Genomic DNA, 18,339 nt, shown 5'->3' with positions numbered 1-18,339 from the left:
TTTTTTAGTTCAATCATTATATCCAAACAAGGGAATGAAAGCAGCAGGCAGTGAATGTGGGAAAAACATTATAATATGACGGATAAATATATAGTATGTTTTGTTTTGAAATTTTATTCCAAATTGACTTGCTGTTTACATGCCAACACGCTAAATTGCAGCTTAACATCGAAGTTTGTAAATTTTCTTGCCCATATTTAAACAAATTAAGGTTATCTACTCTAAAGTAAGTTCATTCATTTCAGGTAGGGGTGTAAACGGATCGGATATTATCCAATTTTATTCGGATCTGAATCTAGAAAATTATCTAAATTATCTGATCCGTATCCGTATCCGAAAAATTATAATGGATAACGATACGGTAAGATTTTTAACTATCCGTATCTAACCGTTTACACTTGTAAACCACAACAAATATGCTATATGTTCTTAAATGAGTAAATTTCTCCAAATGTCACTAAACTTTGTACTTTGTCATAAATTGGTCACTCAACTTTGATTTATTCCAATCAAGTCACTCAATTTTTTATTTGTCTCAAATTAGTCACTCTATAACTTTTTCATACAAAATACTAACGGAATATGCCCATTCATCCAAAATGCTAACGGAATATGCATGCTTGTTCCGTCCAAAATTTTAACGGAATGAGTATATTCCGTCCAAAATTCTAATGGGATGAGAATACTTCATTAGCATTTGGATGAAAAAGTTATAGAGTGACTAATTTAGGATAAATAAAAAGTTGAGTGACTTGATTAAGATAAATCAAAGTTGAATAACTAATTCATGACAGAGTACAAAGTTTAGTGGAAAATTTATCCTTCTTAAATTGATTTATTAAATTGCATATTATACCAATAATTGATTAATTTCCATATAGATATATATTTTAATGAACAATATAACACTATGACATAATTAATGACTAATATTTTAATAATATAATAGATGTTTTGTAAGCAACAAGCTAATTATGAAAAATATCCGTATCCGTCCGATATCCAATCCATAACATTTAATATCTGATCTGTATCCATAACTGAGACTATCTGTATCTATATCCGAAAAATTATAACGGATGCGGTAAGACCACTATTCGATCTGTATCCGACCGTTTACACCCCTAATTTCGGGGCTTGAAGAGGAGATTCTAAATTTCAAATAGCAAATTCGAACTTTATTTCAAATAACAAACTCGATCCATCACTGTTTATCTTTCTCATAATATTAAGCTATTATAATTTTTTTTACGTGAAAGTTGAAGATCAAGCTATCAAACTATTTAATATTCACAAAGAATTATTATTTCTGAATTTCAAATATATAACTTCTTATAAAAAAAATTATTTTTATTACTAGATCAAAAATCGATTCTCATTAAAAAAAAAAGTGAAGAAGAAAATGTCGAGGTCTCACGTGGAACCAAAAACGTCTCTCAGAAGGGAGAATGTACAAATTGCTCTTCATTTTCAAACCAACAAACAAAATACATATCTTCATAAATTATTAACAAAATGCCCTTGTGGGCTCCACTTTCTCCTCCCTTTCCTCTCCATCTCACTTCTCCCTATTTACTCTCCATCATTTATATTTAAAATGAAGGATTATGCAACATATCAACAAATATAAAACACATTTCTTTGTTGTATAATATGTTGTGTTTTATTTAAGAAACCAATCTCCTTATACAATTTTTTATTTCAAATGGAAGATTATACAACAGACCATCAAATATAAAACACATCAAGATTGATTTCTTATTTGATGTTGGTGATTAAATTGCTTTCAATGTAAAGATTGTAGTAAAATTATTTATTATTATGTTATTAATATTTTCTACTAGATCCATGAAGTCTGTAATGAATATTATTTTCTTAATATTTTGTACTTTATGTTTGCAGCACATAAAGGCTAACCTTAAGATTTTTTATAAAATAGGATGTATGCATCATATATATCATATTTATAACATTTGATTGTAAATTTAGTTTCGTTTTATAAATTATCATAATTGTCAAAATTGAAAATTTATTAAATGAACTTCTTAACAGCTTCTATTATGGAACTTCTAAAAAAAATAAAAAAGATAGAACTTCGTAACAAGATCATGCTAAAACTGGAAATTTAGTAAAATTTTGTAATTTTTGTTGTTATTATGTTTTTAATTGTTAATGCTCAATATTCATGGTTTGTATAGAGCAGGAACAAAGTTTGCATTTATTGTTGTTATTATGTTTTATTTTTATTTTTTGTTATATCATTTTTTTCAAGCCTGCGTACATGAACAAATGTTTTTATATCATTATTTTAATGCATCCTTTTATATCATGTTTTTAATCATCCTTTTTACTACTCTTGTTATGTTAAATTCAACTATTTAAATTTCAATTGTTGTTTCTGGTACAATATTTTGTTCTCTTACTGCACATTTCAAACTGGTACAAAAAATGTATGGAGTTGCTATTTATTTTAATTCATGTCATTGAGCTAATTTAACACATCATGAAACAATTTCAATGCAATTTAATGAACAACAAAAAATTAATAAATATCTGCTAAAGCCTACAAACTTTATGAAAAAGTATAAAATATTAAGAAAATAATATTTGGTACAGACTAAATGGATCTAGTAGAAAATATTAATAACATAATAATAAATAATTTTACTACAATCTTTACATTGAAAGCAATTTAATCACCAACATCAAATAAGAAACCAATCTCGATGTGTTTTATATTTTATGGTCTGTTGTATAATCCTCCATTTGAAATAAAAAATTGCATAAGGAGATTTGTTTCTTAAATAAAACACAACAGATTATGCAACAAGGAAATATATTTTATATTTGTTGGTATGTTGCATAATCCTCCATTTCAAATAAAAATGATGAAGAGTAAATGTGGAGAAGTGAGAAGGAAAGAAAAAAGGAGGAGAAAGTGGAGCCCACAAGGGCATTTTGTTAATAATTTATGAAGAGGGATATTTTGTTTGTTGGTTTGAAAATGAAGGACAATTTGTACATTCTCCCCTCTCAAAATATATGAGGATCGATCTTGTTTGAGTAAAAATTACGGAACCATATCTCCTGCTCTTTGAGGTGCAGGAAATTCCTGCCCCCAGAGTCACTGCGGGGTGGACCCGGTTACTGTTAAAGGGTTTAGGGTTAAAGTGATTTTGGATTTAGGATTATATGGAGACCTACTCTGCAGTGACTCTGGAAGCAGGAATTTCCTGGCCCACGGGGCAGACGATTCGGTTCCAAAAATTACAGTGGAAAATTGGAAGGGAAATTGTTTATGTTGTTCCGAAATCCGAAATATCTCTCAAAATATGAGCTGACGAGGAATCTGATCTACTTTGTGCTACTTTAATTAGTTCATTATACGTCCGTACGACGTAGGGGCGGCAAATGCAGAGGATACGAACTCCAAGGAAGAAGCGTGTGATGTCGGTAATATTATCCTAACTATAATAACAGCGCGTTAAACCGCAAAACTATGGACTTTCATGCCTAGCTCGGTTCTCTAGGAATTCGTATCCTCTGAGGTATCTCAATGTTTGCGTGACTTTATGGAAAATCTCGCCCGTTTAAATACGTTATGCACGAATCTCAAAGCACACATAATAATAGTGACCCCTACATCACCCCAAATAGGCACCGGACACGTCGGTCAAGCAAAAGTTGAGATATCTCAGAGGATACGCACTCGGTTCTCTAGAGGGTATCAAGTATCAACGGGGGAAACAAATATGCTGTGATTTTTTTAGAATCGTAGGATTCCATTTTTTTTTAATTCATTCATTTATTTGTTTTGAGATTTGTACATAGAAAACAACATATTTTGAAATTTGTGTATTTCAAAAAATAGTGGGATGGATTTATTTCCATCACCGAGTACCAAAATAAATAATTTTTTTACTCTTGTTCTAGTCGATAAATTAAAAAAAAAAATCTTATTTGTATCTATTTTATTGGATACAAATCATGTAAACAAGTAAAATAGTGTATCAAATAAATTCATAAATAAAATTATATAATATCATTTATCATTTCTATATAAATATATATCTATATATATAATTTTTCTTACAATTATTATCATATAGGATAACCGATAATTAGAAATAGTCTTTATCTGTATTTTTATCCATTATATTAACAAAAAAAAAAATTATCTTTCTCCTTTTTGATAACCCGACAAGCTAAACGGGAAAAAAATATTATTTATACTCGTCTTATCGAATACGGTATGTGTTGAGTAAAAACTGAAAAAAAGTACTATTGACATCACTAGTTATCAACAAATATCGGAAAAATATTCAACAGAGAAAAGGCTTGGGTCAAAGAAAAAAAATGTGATATGCAAGAATGAAAAAAAAAACACTCGCATAATTCTTCATCTCAGAACCTCCCAACTTTTTTTTAAACCATTTAAAAAATTTAGAAGAGAGCTGTCTAAAAAGAGTTCAAATTAGTATATAATTAAAAATAGTAGATATGATATAACTGGCTGATTTGTAATATTTTTAATTTTTTTCATAGACATTAGTATTGTTGTAAGTAATCTGTTGTTTTATTTGATTAATTTGTAAAATATATAAATATTGAATTTTATATATTTTTTATTTTGTTTGAGATGTTCACAGGTTTAATTGTTATATTAATATGATTGTCAAAGAAAAGCATCAAGACATGATTCATGATTAACATGAGATACTGATTGGATGTTGAATCATAAAAATCATGAATATTACTTTACCGTTTTAATTTTATCAATTTTTATATTTATTTGAAAGTATGGTAAAATAAATCTGAGATTGCGACTGCCTGAATACAACCATTACACAATTGACCAAATATTGTAACAGTAGAAATCCAAAACTTCAAAATTCAAACTTGTTGAAATTTTAAGGCTAAATCTCTCCATAACTTATGCATTTTGTTCAGCATAGTTAAGTTTTTATCTCTAGATTTTGTTGTCCAATCCAATCTTCTTAGCGGAGCTTAAATTAAATTAAGTATATATTATCCTTAAAGAATAAATACTAAGTCAAGAAAGATACAACAGTGTAATCACCAAACTGCACAATGAAAGTAAAAAAAGATAAACACTAATTGAGTCTTACAATTTTAAAGAGATAATTACGCTGCACTGTTTTCTTGATCGTTCAGTATTATCTTAATAGAATAAAATTAATGTGTGCTATGCTCATTCAGAAAGTTTGATAAATATAACTTTAAAATGAATTGAATTGACTTCACACAACGAATCTAAATTGTTAAAATTGATTTACTTCACGATATATAAATGTGTCTACATGTAAATTTTAAATTCATTTAGTATTATAAAGTCAAAACGTCAAAAAAATAATAAAAATAAATATAGTAGAATTATTTAAATTTTTTAATCTTTTTGCAGCTTGACCTTTGTATTAAAAAAATTCTTAAACATACACACACTATTCAAAAAAAATAAATTGATTTCAACAATTTAAATTCGTTATTTAAAATCAAATTTTCTTAATAAACACAACGCACCATAATTTTACTCATCTAAATAGTACCGAATCTTAAGCTAACTATATACGAAGTCCATGATTTTAATATTGATTGAAATATTGTTGGTTTCCTAACCGATCCGGAAAGTTACGACTTGTGAAAATCGAAGTTCGTTTATATATATATTGGCGTTTACGACTTACGAGTTACAATTATTATTTCTCTTCTTGGAATTGTATTACAATTTACAAGTCACAAGTTGGAACTTGCAATTGAATCAAAGTTGCCCTCGAAAGAGGTTTCTTAGTCGTGGCGCATGTGAAATGGCGAAGAAGACAGTACAACTGTACAACACTACAAGCCGCACATCACTACAGGCTCCAGGCTCCAGGCTCCAGCACATCTTTCTTTGGCGTCTTCTTTTCAGATCGCGTGGACCAACCACAGAACCCCATTCTAATAACAAATCGAGCTCCATAATTAACATGGCACAGAACAATTAGTTAGCAAAGAAAAAAAAAGAGAAAAAAAGTAAACAACTGAATAGTATTATAGTAACATGTCTGCTAAGTGTTAACGCTTCAATTAGAACAAGTTCTTAAATTCAACTTTTGAAATAGTCTCCTTTTTGGGAATCCATATCATCCCAGGACTGAGTATAATATGAGGTGGCAATCTTTCAGTCGAGCGATTGGAATTTGGTGCCAATTTAGATATAGGAGTTTCGTTTTTGAAATTTGTGTCAAAGTTAAAATACGGTATGGAATAATAATTGTGCGTGCAGTAACAGAGTGATCCGAATTAGCTTTTTAGTGGGCTAATTAAGAGATGAAGAGAGATGGCTTAAAAATTACTTACCTAATTTGACAAGCATTAAATTTAAATTTGATATTCAATGCTATGGCATGTCTACACGGTTACTATATTTATACAAAATGATGGAGTTTGTTAGAATTTTTTTATCATTTATATCAAGTAATTTTTTTTAATGGTGTGAAATTTACAAGTCTTTTTTTAAAGAAGAAATTAATAGGTCTTGATACATCACTAAACAATATTTAAATTGTATGATATGATTAATTCTTCTATGTAAAACACATATCTAACATATTTTTTTAAATTTTCATCCGCACGTGAATTGATTTGAAAATAATATTATTGAAATTATTAAGCTAAGATATTGTTAAGGACGTTCATGAAAATAAAGCTAACAAACCGATTTAAAATTTTAAGAACGTTCATGAATTTTTTTATTACTGAAAACAGCTTAGATGTCAAATACCACAAAATAATTTATACCACTTGAACCATTTTCCTAGACGTAGGAATAAAATAAAATAAACAGATTAATTGGTTTTCTGTTCTTCTTCATTGTTTTAATTTACATTCTAATAACTTTTGTATGATACAATCACATGAATCAAAATTTCTCTGGATGAATGAGGGGAAGGATTCAGGCATTCAGCTCATTTTACTTTTTAGGTGGTATTTTAGTAATAAAATGTAGAATTCTACAAAGACATTCTATTATAGTGGTAGGTAACATAACAACATATACCATTTAATGCAACGCATACATTGCAACTACCAATTTGAACAATTGAAATTTACATTTTTCAATGAGCTTATATGTAATTGTAGACGTCTGTTATTTACCCAATAACAGAATAATCCCTCAATATCTTCACAAAAGCATAATTAAATCCTTCGTTTCTTCTTAAAAGTTGACCTCACTGTCCCTGTCTCTTCCTTCCAGTACAGTTCCACTAGTCTCAACTCTCTGCTCTTGCCCCCTTCTCCTTGAAACCACACACAGAGAATGCGAGGTACCAATCACTTCAATCTCTCACTTCTCTTTCTAATTCTCGCCATTACCTCTGGTTCCATCAATGGCGCAAAACAACCAATTAAGGCAGTCGTGGTGTTGGTACTAGAGAACCGGTCCTTCGACCACATGCTTGGTTGGATGAAGAGGTCGGTGAACCCTGCAATTGACGGGTTAACGGGCGACGAATGCAACCCGAACTCCACCAAGGACCCGAACCCGCATTTCGTCTGCGTATCAGACGATGCCGCTTATGTGAATTCGGATCCGGGTCACAACTTTGAGGATGTCTTCCAACAGGCATGTATTTGTTGTGCTTAATTTGAAATTTTCGTTTTTCATCTTGTATTATAAGTACAAAATAAAATGCAACTGATTTTTATGTTCTATTATTAATTGCTGTTCTCTTTAAATAACACCATGGCATTCATACTTGTTTTATGCCAACTTCAAGACCTATAAAAAAAATCGCATCAATCAATTATTGGTGATTTCCCATATGTTTTGGTTGGGTTGATTTTTGTTAAAACTGTCTTCAAGCCTGAATATAACTGAAGTTTGTCAATTCCATTTACAATTAATGACTTATCCGTAAAAATGAAAAGCCCAAAGGAATCGGTTATTTTAGACATTTTATTGAATAATTGTGCATAACCTGCTGAGCAACAAAAATCCCAAATCTCCTTGTGCTATGTAGTAGGACATTAATTATCTATTAACAACTTGTGAAAGGTTATTTTTTGTTGCTTTCAAATTTCAATGTTGTATGTCTTATTACTGCTTCTTACCATTTCAATCAAACATGAAGGTTTTTGGGTCTGGCCGGGTGCCCTCAATGTTAGGCTTCGTGCAACAGGCCATGAGCATCTCAAATGACTTATCGGACACGGTCATGTCAGGCTTCAACCCGCAAAACATACCTGTATTCGCTTCTCTTGTACAAGAATTTGCAGTATTTGATCGGTGGTTCTCCTCCATACCGGGTCCGACACAGCCCAACCGTCTCTTCGTCTACTCTGCTACCTCTCATGGTGCTATTGGTAATGACAAATGGAATCTCATTCGCGGGTAAGTTTAAACGGAATTCTTACAGTACTAAATATTTAAGGTAACATAGCTGCAGTGAACCAAAAACACAAAAAAAAGAAATCAGATAAATTGGGAGGCAAATGGAGACATGCTGTCTTGAATTGGTAATTTTATATGACATATACCTGTTCCAGGAGGTAGCCTTTTGGGGCTTCAGTAGACCATACAAGAAAATAGAGGCACTCAGAACTTAATAGACACAATGTACTAATGTTCTGACCCCTGATAAGGATTGCCACTAATAAAAGAAACCGGTCATGACATTTTGGTTTACTACTTGTAAAATAGACAAGTTAAAATGGCTTATCAGAAATGGTTGATCTTTTGTTTTGGAAATATTTGGGTACTGAATGCTAATAGAAATTACTTGTTACAGTTATCCACAAAAGACCATCTTTGATTCTCTCAGAGAGAACGGCCTCGACTTCTCCATCTACTTCAGAAATATTCCTACCACACTTTTTTACCGCAACCTACGCAAGCTGAAGTACATCTCTAAATACAACTTCTATGAGAAATTTAAAGACCATGTTAAAAGCGGGAAATTGCCTAGCCTAAGCGTGATTGAGCCAAGGTAATGTGAATGACAAGAAACTGTATGACAACTTATTTAATTTTGCAATGTAGCTTTCTCAGTATGCAAATGACAACCAAATACTTGCAGATAACAATCAAATGCTAAGTATGTTAGGGTAATATGGTGGCTAAGGATATGTTTGGTTCATTGTTGACAAATTTGCCCCTCTAATAGTGAACTACTGTTGTATGCCAACTGAACTGAAATCAAATAAGTGGAGTTGGAACCTTGGGTCTTTAGTAGGGGTGTCCAAATGGTTTGGCTTTTTTGTTTCTTACTGAATCAAATATATTTTAGATAAAACAGTTAGGTTTTTTCGGTTTATTTGGTTCGATTCAGTTTAAAAAATATGATAGTCCAGTTTTTTAATTACAGTTTGGTTTTGACAATAAAAACCAAATAAACTGAACAAACCAAATGAACTGAAATATAGTACATATTATGTTAGCGTTGTAATCTCATACATATAAATGCACAAATTATCAAGATAATACTTCTATAATTAGTTATATTTTAAGTCTAATAGTAATTTGGTTTAACTGAACTAAATGAATTAAAAGTTCAATTTATTTGGTTCGGCTATGTACTTTGGTTAATCAAATTATTTGGTCGGTTCGGTTTATTTCTATGCAAACTTAATAAAAGTTTGGTTGGGAAAATTTAATTCGGTTTGAACCAAACTGACCAAATTGACAACCTTAAAATAAATTTGCTATGAATTGATTTGGCTAAGTCAGCATGAATTTGTTGTATGGGTGTTTTTCCACAATAACTAAAGAGTGTGTTGGTTGTTAGCAACACATAATTTATTGTATGCATTTTTACGCTAGTGTGACCTCAGTAAAATTTTCGGTGCAGCTTTCAAAAATAAAAAAAGAACCAACAACCACCAAAGGTCATTAACAAAGTATATTATTGATTGGTTGATAGATACTTTGACCTATCTGGATTTCCTGCTGACGATGATCATCCTGCCCATGATGTAGCGAATGGTCAGAGGCTGGTCAAAGAGGTATATGAGACACTGAGGAATGGACCCCAGTGGAATGAGACTTTGCTGCTAATTACTTATGATGAGCACGGGGGATTCTATGACCATGTGGCAACACCTTATACAGGCGTGCCCAATCCTGATGGATTAACGGGTCCGGAACCATTTTTTTTCAAATTTGACCGGCTTGGAGTGCGAATCCCAACTATCATGATTTCTCCTTGGATCAAGAAAGGAACAGGTAATTGACAAATATGCCATGCTGTCCCAGTATCTTACTAAGCCAGTATGACTGGTACAGTAAATAGCTCAATAACTTGACTGATTCCAGTAAACATTTGATGTTATGAGTGCACTAACTTCCAATTTTCAAATTGTCTAATGCATTGATATTTTCTTTCTTTAAACTGGCCTAATACAGTCGTAAGTAGGCCAAATGGGCCCACACCGACCTCAGAGTACGAGCACTCATCCATACCAGCAACTATTAAGAGGTTGTATAATCTATCTTCAGACTATTTGACCAAAAGAGATGCTTGGGCTGGGACCTTTGACCAGCTTTTCTCTGAGTTGGCATCACCTCGTACCGACTGCCCAGGTAGCATTTCATTTTTCATGGTTTTGTTTGTTATTTTTTTTTATAACATACTTTATTTATTTAAATAGGTTCAAATTGTAACGTCATTAGTCCATGAGCAAGCAGAAATTTGATGGTTTTAGATCATATTCAAGACCAATCATGTACCAAATCAATAGGAGCTTGGTACCATACATTGAAGCATGTACTGCTTGCCTATAATATAAATTTGGGACAATATGTTGCAGTTGTGCTACCAGAGGTGGTTTCTTTAAGGACCAACCAATCAAAAGAGGACAGCTGGCTCTCTGAATTTCAAGCTGAACTGGTTGAGCTCGCATCAATCCTAAGTGGAGATTATTTCCTGAGTAGTTTTACAGAGACAAAAAAGAAAATGACAGTAAAAGAGGCCGACACATATATAAAGCGGGCTGTTTCTAGATATTTCCAAGCTAGCAAACAAGCTATCAGATTGGGTGCCCATGAATCGGCCATTGTAGATATGAGACCTTCTCTCACCTCAAAAAACACAAACCCATAATATTCTATAGGATGTTCAAGTACCCCATTTTGCATATATACCCTCAAGTAACATGCCATTACATGTAGTATATTTTTTTCTTCCCCTTTTTCCTTACTTTTTCAGACCATATTATTCCATTGATAAGATTGATGTATGTAGAATACTAGGAATCACAAGCGCAAGCTACAGAAGAATGTATCTCTTATATTTTGTTATATAATTTCTCAACCATTGTTGACAAAGCATGAAAAGGAAACGGCCTGTTGCATTTAACTAGTTCCATTCTCAAAACAAATCAATTGCAAAAGAGTAACATCCTGCTGAGTAACGGTACCACTTACTGGTATCCAGGAAACTAGAATTGCAACATTCATGGATGGCATGTTACTCTGGGCAGTGCATCTTTCTTATCTACAGATGGCAATTTGAGCATGGTCAATGGGTCCAATAGGATCTGACAACAATCCTTATCCGACTGACAGTTTTATCAATTTGACAGAGAGAATGAGCAAATAAATTAATTTCATCAAGTGGAAGATAAAGAGGAAGTTCTAGAGATGTTGAAAGAACCTTTAAATACACATGACTTTGTCCATGCAAAAATTATATGGTCAAATTTCATTAGGTTAGAGGGGAAACTATGCCAGAAAATCACGAACATTGAAGATGATAAGCAATTATTGTAAAAATAATTATAAAATTGATATTATGTCCCCCGCAGAACAATTTCTCGACAAATATTGAAACAACTTGTAATCAATTCTGAAATCATGTAATGAATGGTGTATTGGTGTTTTATGTTCCTCCAAATTCCAATCCACAATACCAAGAAATTGCTACTTGCACGTTACTTAAAGCTTCATACAGAAGCAGTGTGTGTGTGGTGAGGTGGTGGTGGTGGTGGTGGTGGTGGTGGTGGTGGGGGGGGGGGGGGGGGGGGGGGGGGGGCTGGTCATTCTTAAGTATATAATTATGCTAAGTAAGAGCAGGACAACAAAAATGGCATGTATTAAGTACTTCACAAGAGCCAACAAAACCCCCAAAAGTGGCATTTTCTGATTTGTTATGACAGCACGAAAATTATCCACATTTGAACCTATACAGTATACATGGCAGTGGCACATTTCCATTACAATTGTTACCAAACAAAACCTAAAGAGGAAACAAAAATTTTAGATTTTGGAATGCATAGGATGATATTCATAGTTGAGTAGAACTAGGGTGTTCTTAAGCTCACCAAAATATTTGGTGAGCTTAACTCCAAAACCCATCAAATCAGTATCAAATGACGAATCTGAACCGTTGGAACCCGCCTACCATACGAGTGATGCATTTACATGTGAAAATTTTAAACATTCGAATTAATTTAGTATAAAGTCAATGGGTCAAAATTAGAAGGTTAATAAATTAATTTTAGTGCATTAATTTTTTGAACGTTTTTTGACCACTTGACTTTATACTAAATTAATTTGAATGTTTAAAATTTTCACATGTAGACGCATTACTCGTAAGATTGAAAGATTTCAACGTTCGGATTTGTCATTTGAAACCGATTTGATGAGTTTTGGAGTTAAGCTTACCAAACACTTTGGTGAGCTTAAAACACCCTAGTTCTACTCTAGTTTGTAATTTAACATGGCAAAGTTCCCATTTATTAGCAATCTTGTGCAGGAACAAATTGAGGACTTAATTAAGATTTAAATATATCAAGCACCAGCTACAAATCCACCATATATAGAATAGGCCAATTGCAGATGGAGAGCTTGACCAATTTTTTTGGGAAAGTTGTACACAATAGCAACATATGTTCAACTTTCCAAAATGCAAAATAGAGAATGTAAACCAATTAATTAATTAACATTTAACATTTTATTACTTATCTAAGTGTTTACACTTCTTTTATAGCATAATACAACAACAAAAATATAAAAAAAAAATCAGGGACGACAGCCTCTCTAATATTTCTTAAATACCTCTTTTTGATTGAATTTAGTGCCTTGCCATTCAGGTTTATCCTTGGCAAGTTGTAAATTGTGAATGGTCTGTGTCAATTAATTAATTTATTCTAAAAGCTATCAACGTACTAATTGGAGATTGGTCAAAGATAAATTAAAACGTATTAACAAAAGACTCCATAGATTACTTAGGATGCAAATGAAAAGATCAAAGAGGAAAGCTCAATTTTTATTTTATTAGGATGGAGTAGGAAACCTATAAAAAAATCTTTCCTTTTTTCTATTCATTCTAAAAAGAAAAACATGGAGGCTTTTAAAATCTCCAATAGGCAATAGCCAACAGGTGTGGCAGTGGGCCCCATGGATTCGGGGTTCCAGGTCCTCTTGTCAGCTGTTGGTGGGTCCCGGGGTCAGGGTAAGCCAACTCCTATCATTGTCACTCAGTCTTATCTTCTGTTCAGAAATTTTCTTATAATTTATCTTGATTCCCGCTAATATTTTAATGGGGGAATTCATGTAAACCCTTTATAAACTTCAATATTACATATTTCCCCTCAAAAAATTGTAATATCATATTTACTCTTCAAAGTTATAACTCACGTATTTACTCAATTCATTAGTTGTTTGATTAATTTTAAATTTATAATTCTCATTTTATCCTTATTAAAATTAAAAGAAACTAATGTACTGCTGACTGCTCCTCCACGCTCTATAGTCTATATCCAAATTTATGCTTTAAGAAAAGACAAGTTTGTGGAAATAGAAAAATATAAAACATAATTAAGAACCAAGCACTGAACTATGTGTAGCTTTTTTGGTGTAAATGTTGACTACTCAAACTCACTGGAAGAAGGAAGGGGAAGGATATATCACTAATTATGTTGATTAATTATGTTTTATAGAATATTAAATACAATTAAATTTAGTTTTTAGTTAATTGGGTAAATTTGTGAGTTTTGAAAATTTAGAAGGGTAAATATGATATTATGAATTTTAGAGGGGAAATACATAATTTCGAAGTTTTTGAGGGGGATACATGAAATTCCCCCTTTTTTATTTGAACTGGACTTGCCTACTTCAAATAATTAATTCTGTCTACCCCGCCTCAAACCCAATAACTGAATCCCAGAGAAAAAAAAAGAACAACTCAGAAGAGAAGGCCCCTGTGCGAAGGAAGAGAAAAGGGAAAAAAAGCCCCTGCGCGAAGGAGAAGACCGGCTCCGCGCCTCCGCCCGCGCCTGCGCTGCGCGAAGAAGAGCCACCGCCTCCGCTCCGCCACCCCACCTCCGCCTGTGCCAGCCGCCTAGCCCGCCTGTCAGCCTGTGCCCAGCGCCGTTGCCGCTAACCCTAGCCGCCAAGCCAGCCGCTGCCGGTAAATCAAATTCCGAAATTTCTTGTTAATCTTGCTTAGAACTGAATGTCTGAATCAGATGATTAGAAATTTAGAATTGCTTCGACTCATGGTTATCATTTTCTGTCTACTTATTGGTTATTGGGTTTTTGAAAAAAAAAGGTAAGTGTATATGATAATATATAGAATAAGCTTCTGATTATTGCGAACATGTTTTATTATGATGTCTTGATGGTATTCTTTGTCATGGTGGTACAGTGGTACTAATCTTGTAAACTTGATTATTGAATAATCATCTAGCCAGTATGTAAGGCGGCTGTACTGGTACTGCTCTTTACCAATATTTTTTTGCCTTTTATACGACTTGAATGTTGCATAAAATACCTGTTAGAATAATCACTACCTTTAACTCATTCAGGGGATAATATTGGTTTTCCATTTAGAACATATTTAATTACAACAATATCTCAAAGAAATTGGATCATAAAAATATGCTATACTATTTGTAATATTTTTTCTCCTGGTTAATTTTCTTTGTCACTTAAACATAGCATTTTTTCTGTATCCAAAATTCAAACAAGCTGAAATTTTGCGAATCAAATCGGATCAGGTCAAGTTTTTTTTTACCATTTGCTTTCCATTTACTGTCTAAAGCAAAATTTATTAGATATTGTAAGATTTAAAGTCCCTTTGGTATGAGATCTTGTTCAATTTGTTAGGTAACTCTAATTTTTTCTTTGAATTTGTTAATAGAGAATGGACAGATACTACTCTAATTTTTTCTTTGAATTTATAAACTTTTGACTTAGTTGAAACCTTTGATGTTTATTTATGTTAATTTTTTTTTACAACTATTTATATAGTTATGCTTGCCTACCCTACCCTTGATTGAATTCCTAGCTTCGCCACTGGATTTAACCATAAGCAAAAAAAACCCCAAGTCAACCATGGATTCCTTTTCGACAACCATTTTTTCAATTCCAACCTCGCTTTTTGCCCCAGCTTTTGTTGCTCTGCTGATTTCCCTCTTCATCACTAGGCGCTTGTTGCTCCATTCAAGAAGGAAGCAAAATTATCCACCAATTGCTGGTACAATTTTTCACACCCTCTTCAATTTGCACAGATTTTCAGAGTATCAAACCAGCCTCTCCAAAAAGTACAAGACTTTTCGCATTCTCACCCCCTTTGGCAACTATATCTACACTGTTGATCCTGCCAACGTGGAGTATATCCTCAAAACCAACTTCGCAAACTATGGAAAGGTACCTCTAGACCATAAAGTTTCAAACTTTGCAATTGTATTTGTAATTTGTAAAATTGAATTGGAATGACCTGCAGGGAGATCTGACTTATGAGGTGATGAGCGACTTATTAGGGGATGGGATATTCGCCGTGGATGGGGAAAAGTGGAGACAACAAAGAAAGATTGCTAGTTTTGAATTTTCTACAAAGATGCTAAGAGATTACAGCAGTCAAGTGTTTAGGAACTCAGCAATGAGGCTTACTGAGATAATATCAGACTTAGCCTCTTCTAATCAAGTGATGGATATCCAAGTAATTGTTGTCCATATTTTTTTTTGTTCTTAATTTCTTGTAGCAATATAGAGCTATTCATCATTTCAGCATATTGTTCTCTTTCTTTTTTCATCTTTTGTTTTAATTTTTAAATATGGCATTTTTAGGATTTGATGATGAAATCCAGTATGGATTCAATATTCAAAATTGGATTTGGTGTTGAATTGGGTGTGTTGTCTGGGCTAGAAAAGGGCAAGGCATTCTCAAAAGCTTTTGACGAGGCCAGTTGTCAGATTTTATATCGCTACTTTGACATATTCTGGAAAGTTAAGAGGTTTTTGAATATTGGTTTAGAGGCAACAATGAAGAAGAACCTCCAATTGATAGATGATTTTGTATATATGGTGATCGATAGAAAAACCAAGCAAATGACTGAGCAAGGGCAAGATATGGTAAGTGTACACTATATTTACTTATTTACAAATAAACAGTAAATCGTGGAAGCCTCTAAAAATTGATTTGTGCATCTGTTTCTTCGTTACAGCTGGAGAAGGAAGATATTTTGTCCAGATTTCTCCTAGAAAAAGAAAAACCTGGTAGTGGTATTGATAGTAAGTATCTCAGAGATATTATCTTGAATTTCATGATTGCGGGGAAGGACACCACAGCTGGGACCCTGTCATGGTTTTTCTATATGATGTGCAAGCATCCACATTTACAGGATAAGGTTGCAAGAGAAGTGCGATCAGCAACAAAATTGCAAGAAAAAAAGGTTAAAATTGATGACTTTGGGAATTATTTAACTGAAGAAGTGATCAGCAGCATGCAGTATCTCCATGCAGCTGTTACAGAGACTCTGAGGCTTTATCCTGCAGTTCCTATTGTAAGAACTTAAACATCCTTTTTGTTCATAATTATATCCACTGCGCGCCTAAAACAAATAGTTTTATCGTCCATTCTTGTAGGATGTAAAGTGCTGTTTCTCTGACGACACATTACCAGATGGTTTTGATATAAATAGAGGTGATATGGTGAATTACCAACCTTATCCTATGGGCAGAATGGAGTTTCTGTGGGGAGATGATGCAGATGAATTTCGACCCGAGAGATGGCTTGACAATGATGGCATCTTCATGCCAGAAAGCCCTTTCAAGTTTACTGCATTTCAGGTACTTTATTTTGGAGTGAGGCTACAGTACTATGCATAGCGCACGCCGGTCCGTACTATGACTCCATATTTCCGTTTCCGAAGCCCATATGGTCAATCAGAACCACTCAACATGATCTCCATATGAAATTTTTTTATGTTGACTGAATTTTATATTTTTTATAATTATTACTATTTTTTGGATAGGTAGAAAATCACTACTTTCTAATGGTCGACAATCTTTAGATTGATTTTCTACCTATTTCAAAAATAGTAAAAAGAATCTAAAAAATGTAAAATTTGCTCTCTATGTACATTTTCATATCGAGATAACGTTGAGCGGTTCGGATCGACTGCTTGGACTGTGCAATTGAAGATATTGAGCCATAGTATGGGCCGGTGTTCACTATTTAAGTTTGAGTACATATTTCATATCGCAACAGTATCATTTGAGTTCTAAATTTTGTAATTAGTAAACTCGTTTTGTTTTCTAGGCTGGACCTCGTGTTTGCTTGGGAAAAGAATTTGCCTATAGGCAGATAAAAATTGTGGCAGCTACTCTATTGTATTTCTTCAAGTTTGAAATGTGGGATTCAAGGAGAGATGTCAAATGTAGAACAATGATGACACTTCAAATTGATGGAGGACTTCATCTTTGTGCCATGCATAGATGAAAAGGCATTTTATTTGTCAAGTAATTTGATAGTTGGGGAGTTATGGTGGGCCCAAACTAGATATCCAAAACCACGGTAATTTTTGTAAGAAAACAAGTTAAAGAACTGAGTAAGCTCCTATTGATTTGAACATAAAATGGTTGCAACTATGAATCTCACTGTTTCCTTTGTACAAAAAATGGTTGCAAATTTGTGTCTAGGGATCTCACTTTTCCATTCTCTTCTTCAATTACAACTACAACTTGAAAGAAAACGAGAAAAGACAGTAGAAAGGAACTCTCCAGTCACCTTGACCCATGACCATGTTTTGTCATGGCAGCTAGGTTCTAGTGGGGCCGTTCGGCAATACATGAAATCATTATTTGCACTAAGGAGCTCATATTTAGTTTGTCTTAATATATGGGTAAAAGCTAAGGAAGCTTAATTCAGAGATAGAGGTGTCCTAAGACCTCGGCAAAAAAAATGCTAAAGGAGGTGTGTCGGGAATTGTTTGTTGCAGTTGGAGTCTGCATCGTATGCATCAACTCAAAAGAGCATCTTTTGAGTTAATGAATTTTGTCTCATCCGTCTATAATGTAGGGAGCGTTGGATATATGATCCATGGGGAATCATA

At 33.1% G+C, this 18,339-nt stretch overlaps 2 protein-coding genes across 4 annotated transcripts; both read left to right on the top strand.

The window, feature by feature from the left end:
- The first annotated feature begins 7,245 nt into the window (after window positions 1-7,245).
- On the top strand, window positions 7,246-11,329 carry NPC6 (non-specific phospholipase C6). The gene is made up of 6 exons (XM_078314121.1): window positions 7,246-7,627; window positions 8,136-8,395; window positions 8,793-8,990; window positions 9,924-10,225; window positions 10,406-10,582; window positions 10,810-11,329. Exons 1-6 carry the CDS (start codon window positions 7,322-7,324, stop codon window positions 11,100-11,102), a joined length of 1,536 nt encoding a protein of 511 aa, XP_078170247.1. The 5' UTR covers window positions 7,246-7,321; the 3' UTR covers window positions 11,103-11,329.
- A 2,843-nt stretch (window positions 11,330-14,172) lies between these two features.
- Window positions 14,173-17,923, top strand: LOC144564641 (cytochrome P450 704C1-like). 3 transcript variants are annotated; one of them, XM_078314243.1, is made up of 7 exons: window positions 14,173-14,411; window positions 15,291-15,652; window positions 15,729-15,944; window positions 16,073-16,357; window positions 16,450-16,788; window positions 16,871-17,074; window positions 17,547-17,923. In XM_078314243.1, the coding sequence occupies exons 2-7, from the start codon at window positions 15,338-15,340 to the stop codon at window positions 17,724-17,726; spliced, it is 1,539 nt and encodes a 512-aa protein (XP_078170369.1). In that variant the 5' UTR covers window positions 14,173-14,411; window positions 15,291-15,337; the 3' UTR covers window positions 17,727-17,923. The 3 variants fall into 3 exon arrangements, with proteins under 3 accessions (XP_078170369.1, XP_078170370.1, XP_078170368.1); XM_078314244.1 differs by having other exon boundaries at window positions 14,201-14,411; window positions 15,254-15,652; window positions 16,627-16,788; XM_078314242.1 differs by having other exon boundaries at window positions 14,202-14,411; window positions 15,254-15,652.
- The last annotated feature ends 416 nt before the right edge of the window (window positions 17,924-18,339 follow it).

This window comes from Carex rostrata, chromosome 13 (genome assembly GCF_964058835.1).
Source record: "Carex rostrata chromosome 13, lpCarRost1.2, whole genome shotgun sequence".
NCBI classification, from domain to species: domain Eukaryota; kingdom Viridiplantae; phylum Streptophyta; class Magnoliopsida; order Poales; family Cyperaceae; genus Carex; species Carex rostrata.
Note: the sequence above shows the minus strand (reverse complement) of the source record. Positions and strands in the feature narration are given on the sequence as shown.

Coding starts and splice junctions, on each gene's coding strand:
- LOC144564641 (XM_078314243.1), top strand. CDS start 15,338: ATGGATTCCTTTTCGACAACCATTTTTTCAATTCCAACCTCGCTTTTT. Junction 15,945..16,072: donor ATCAAGTGATGGATATCCAA/GTAATTGTTGTC, acceptor TGGCATTTTTAG/GATTTGATGATGAAATCCAG. Junction 16,789..16,870: donor TTTATCCTGCAGTTCCTATT/GTAAGAACTTAA, acceptor CCATTCTTGTAG/GATGTAAAGTGCTGTTTCTC.
- NPC6 (XM_078314121.1), top strand. CDS start 7,322: ATGCGAGGTACCAATCACTTCAATCTCTCACTTCTCTTTCTAATTCTC. Junction 8,396..8,792: donor AAATGGAATCTCATTCGCGG/GTAAGTTTAAAC, acceptor TACTTGTTACAG/TTATCCACAAAAGACCATCT. Junction 10,583..10,809: donor ACCTCGTACCGACTGCCCAG/GTAGCATTTCAT, acceptor AATATGTTGCAG/TTGTGCTACCAGAGGTGGTT.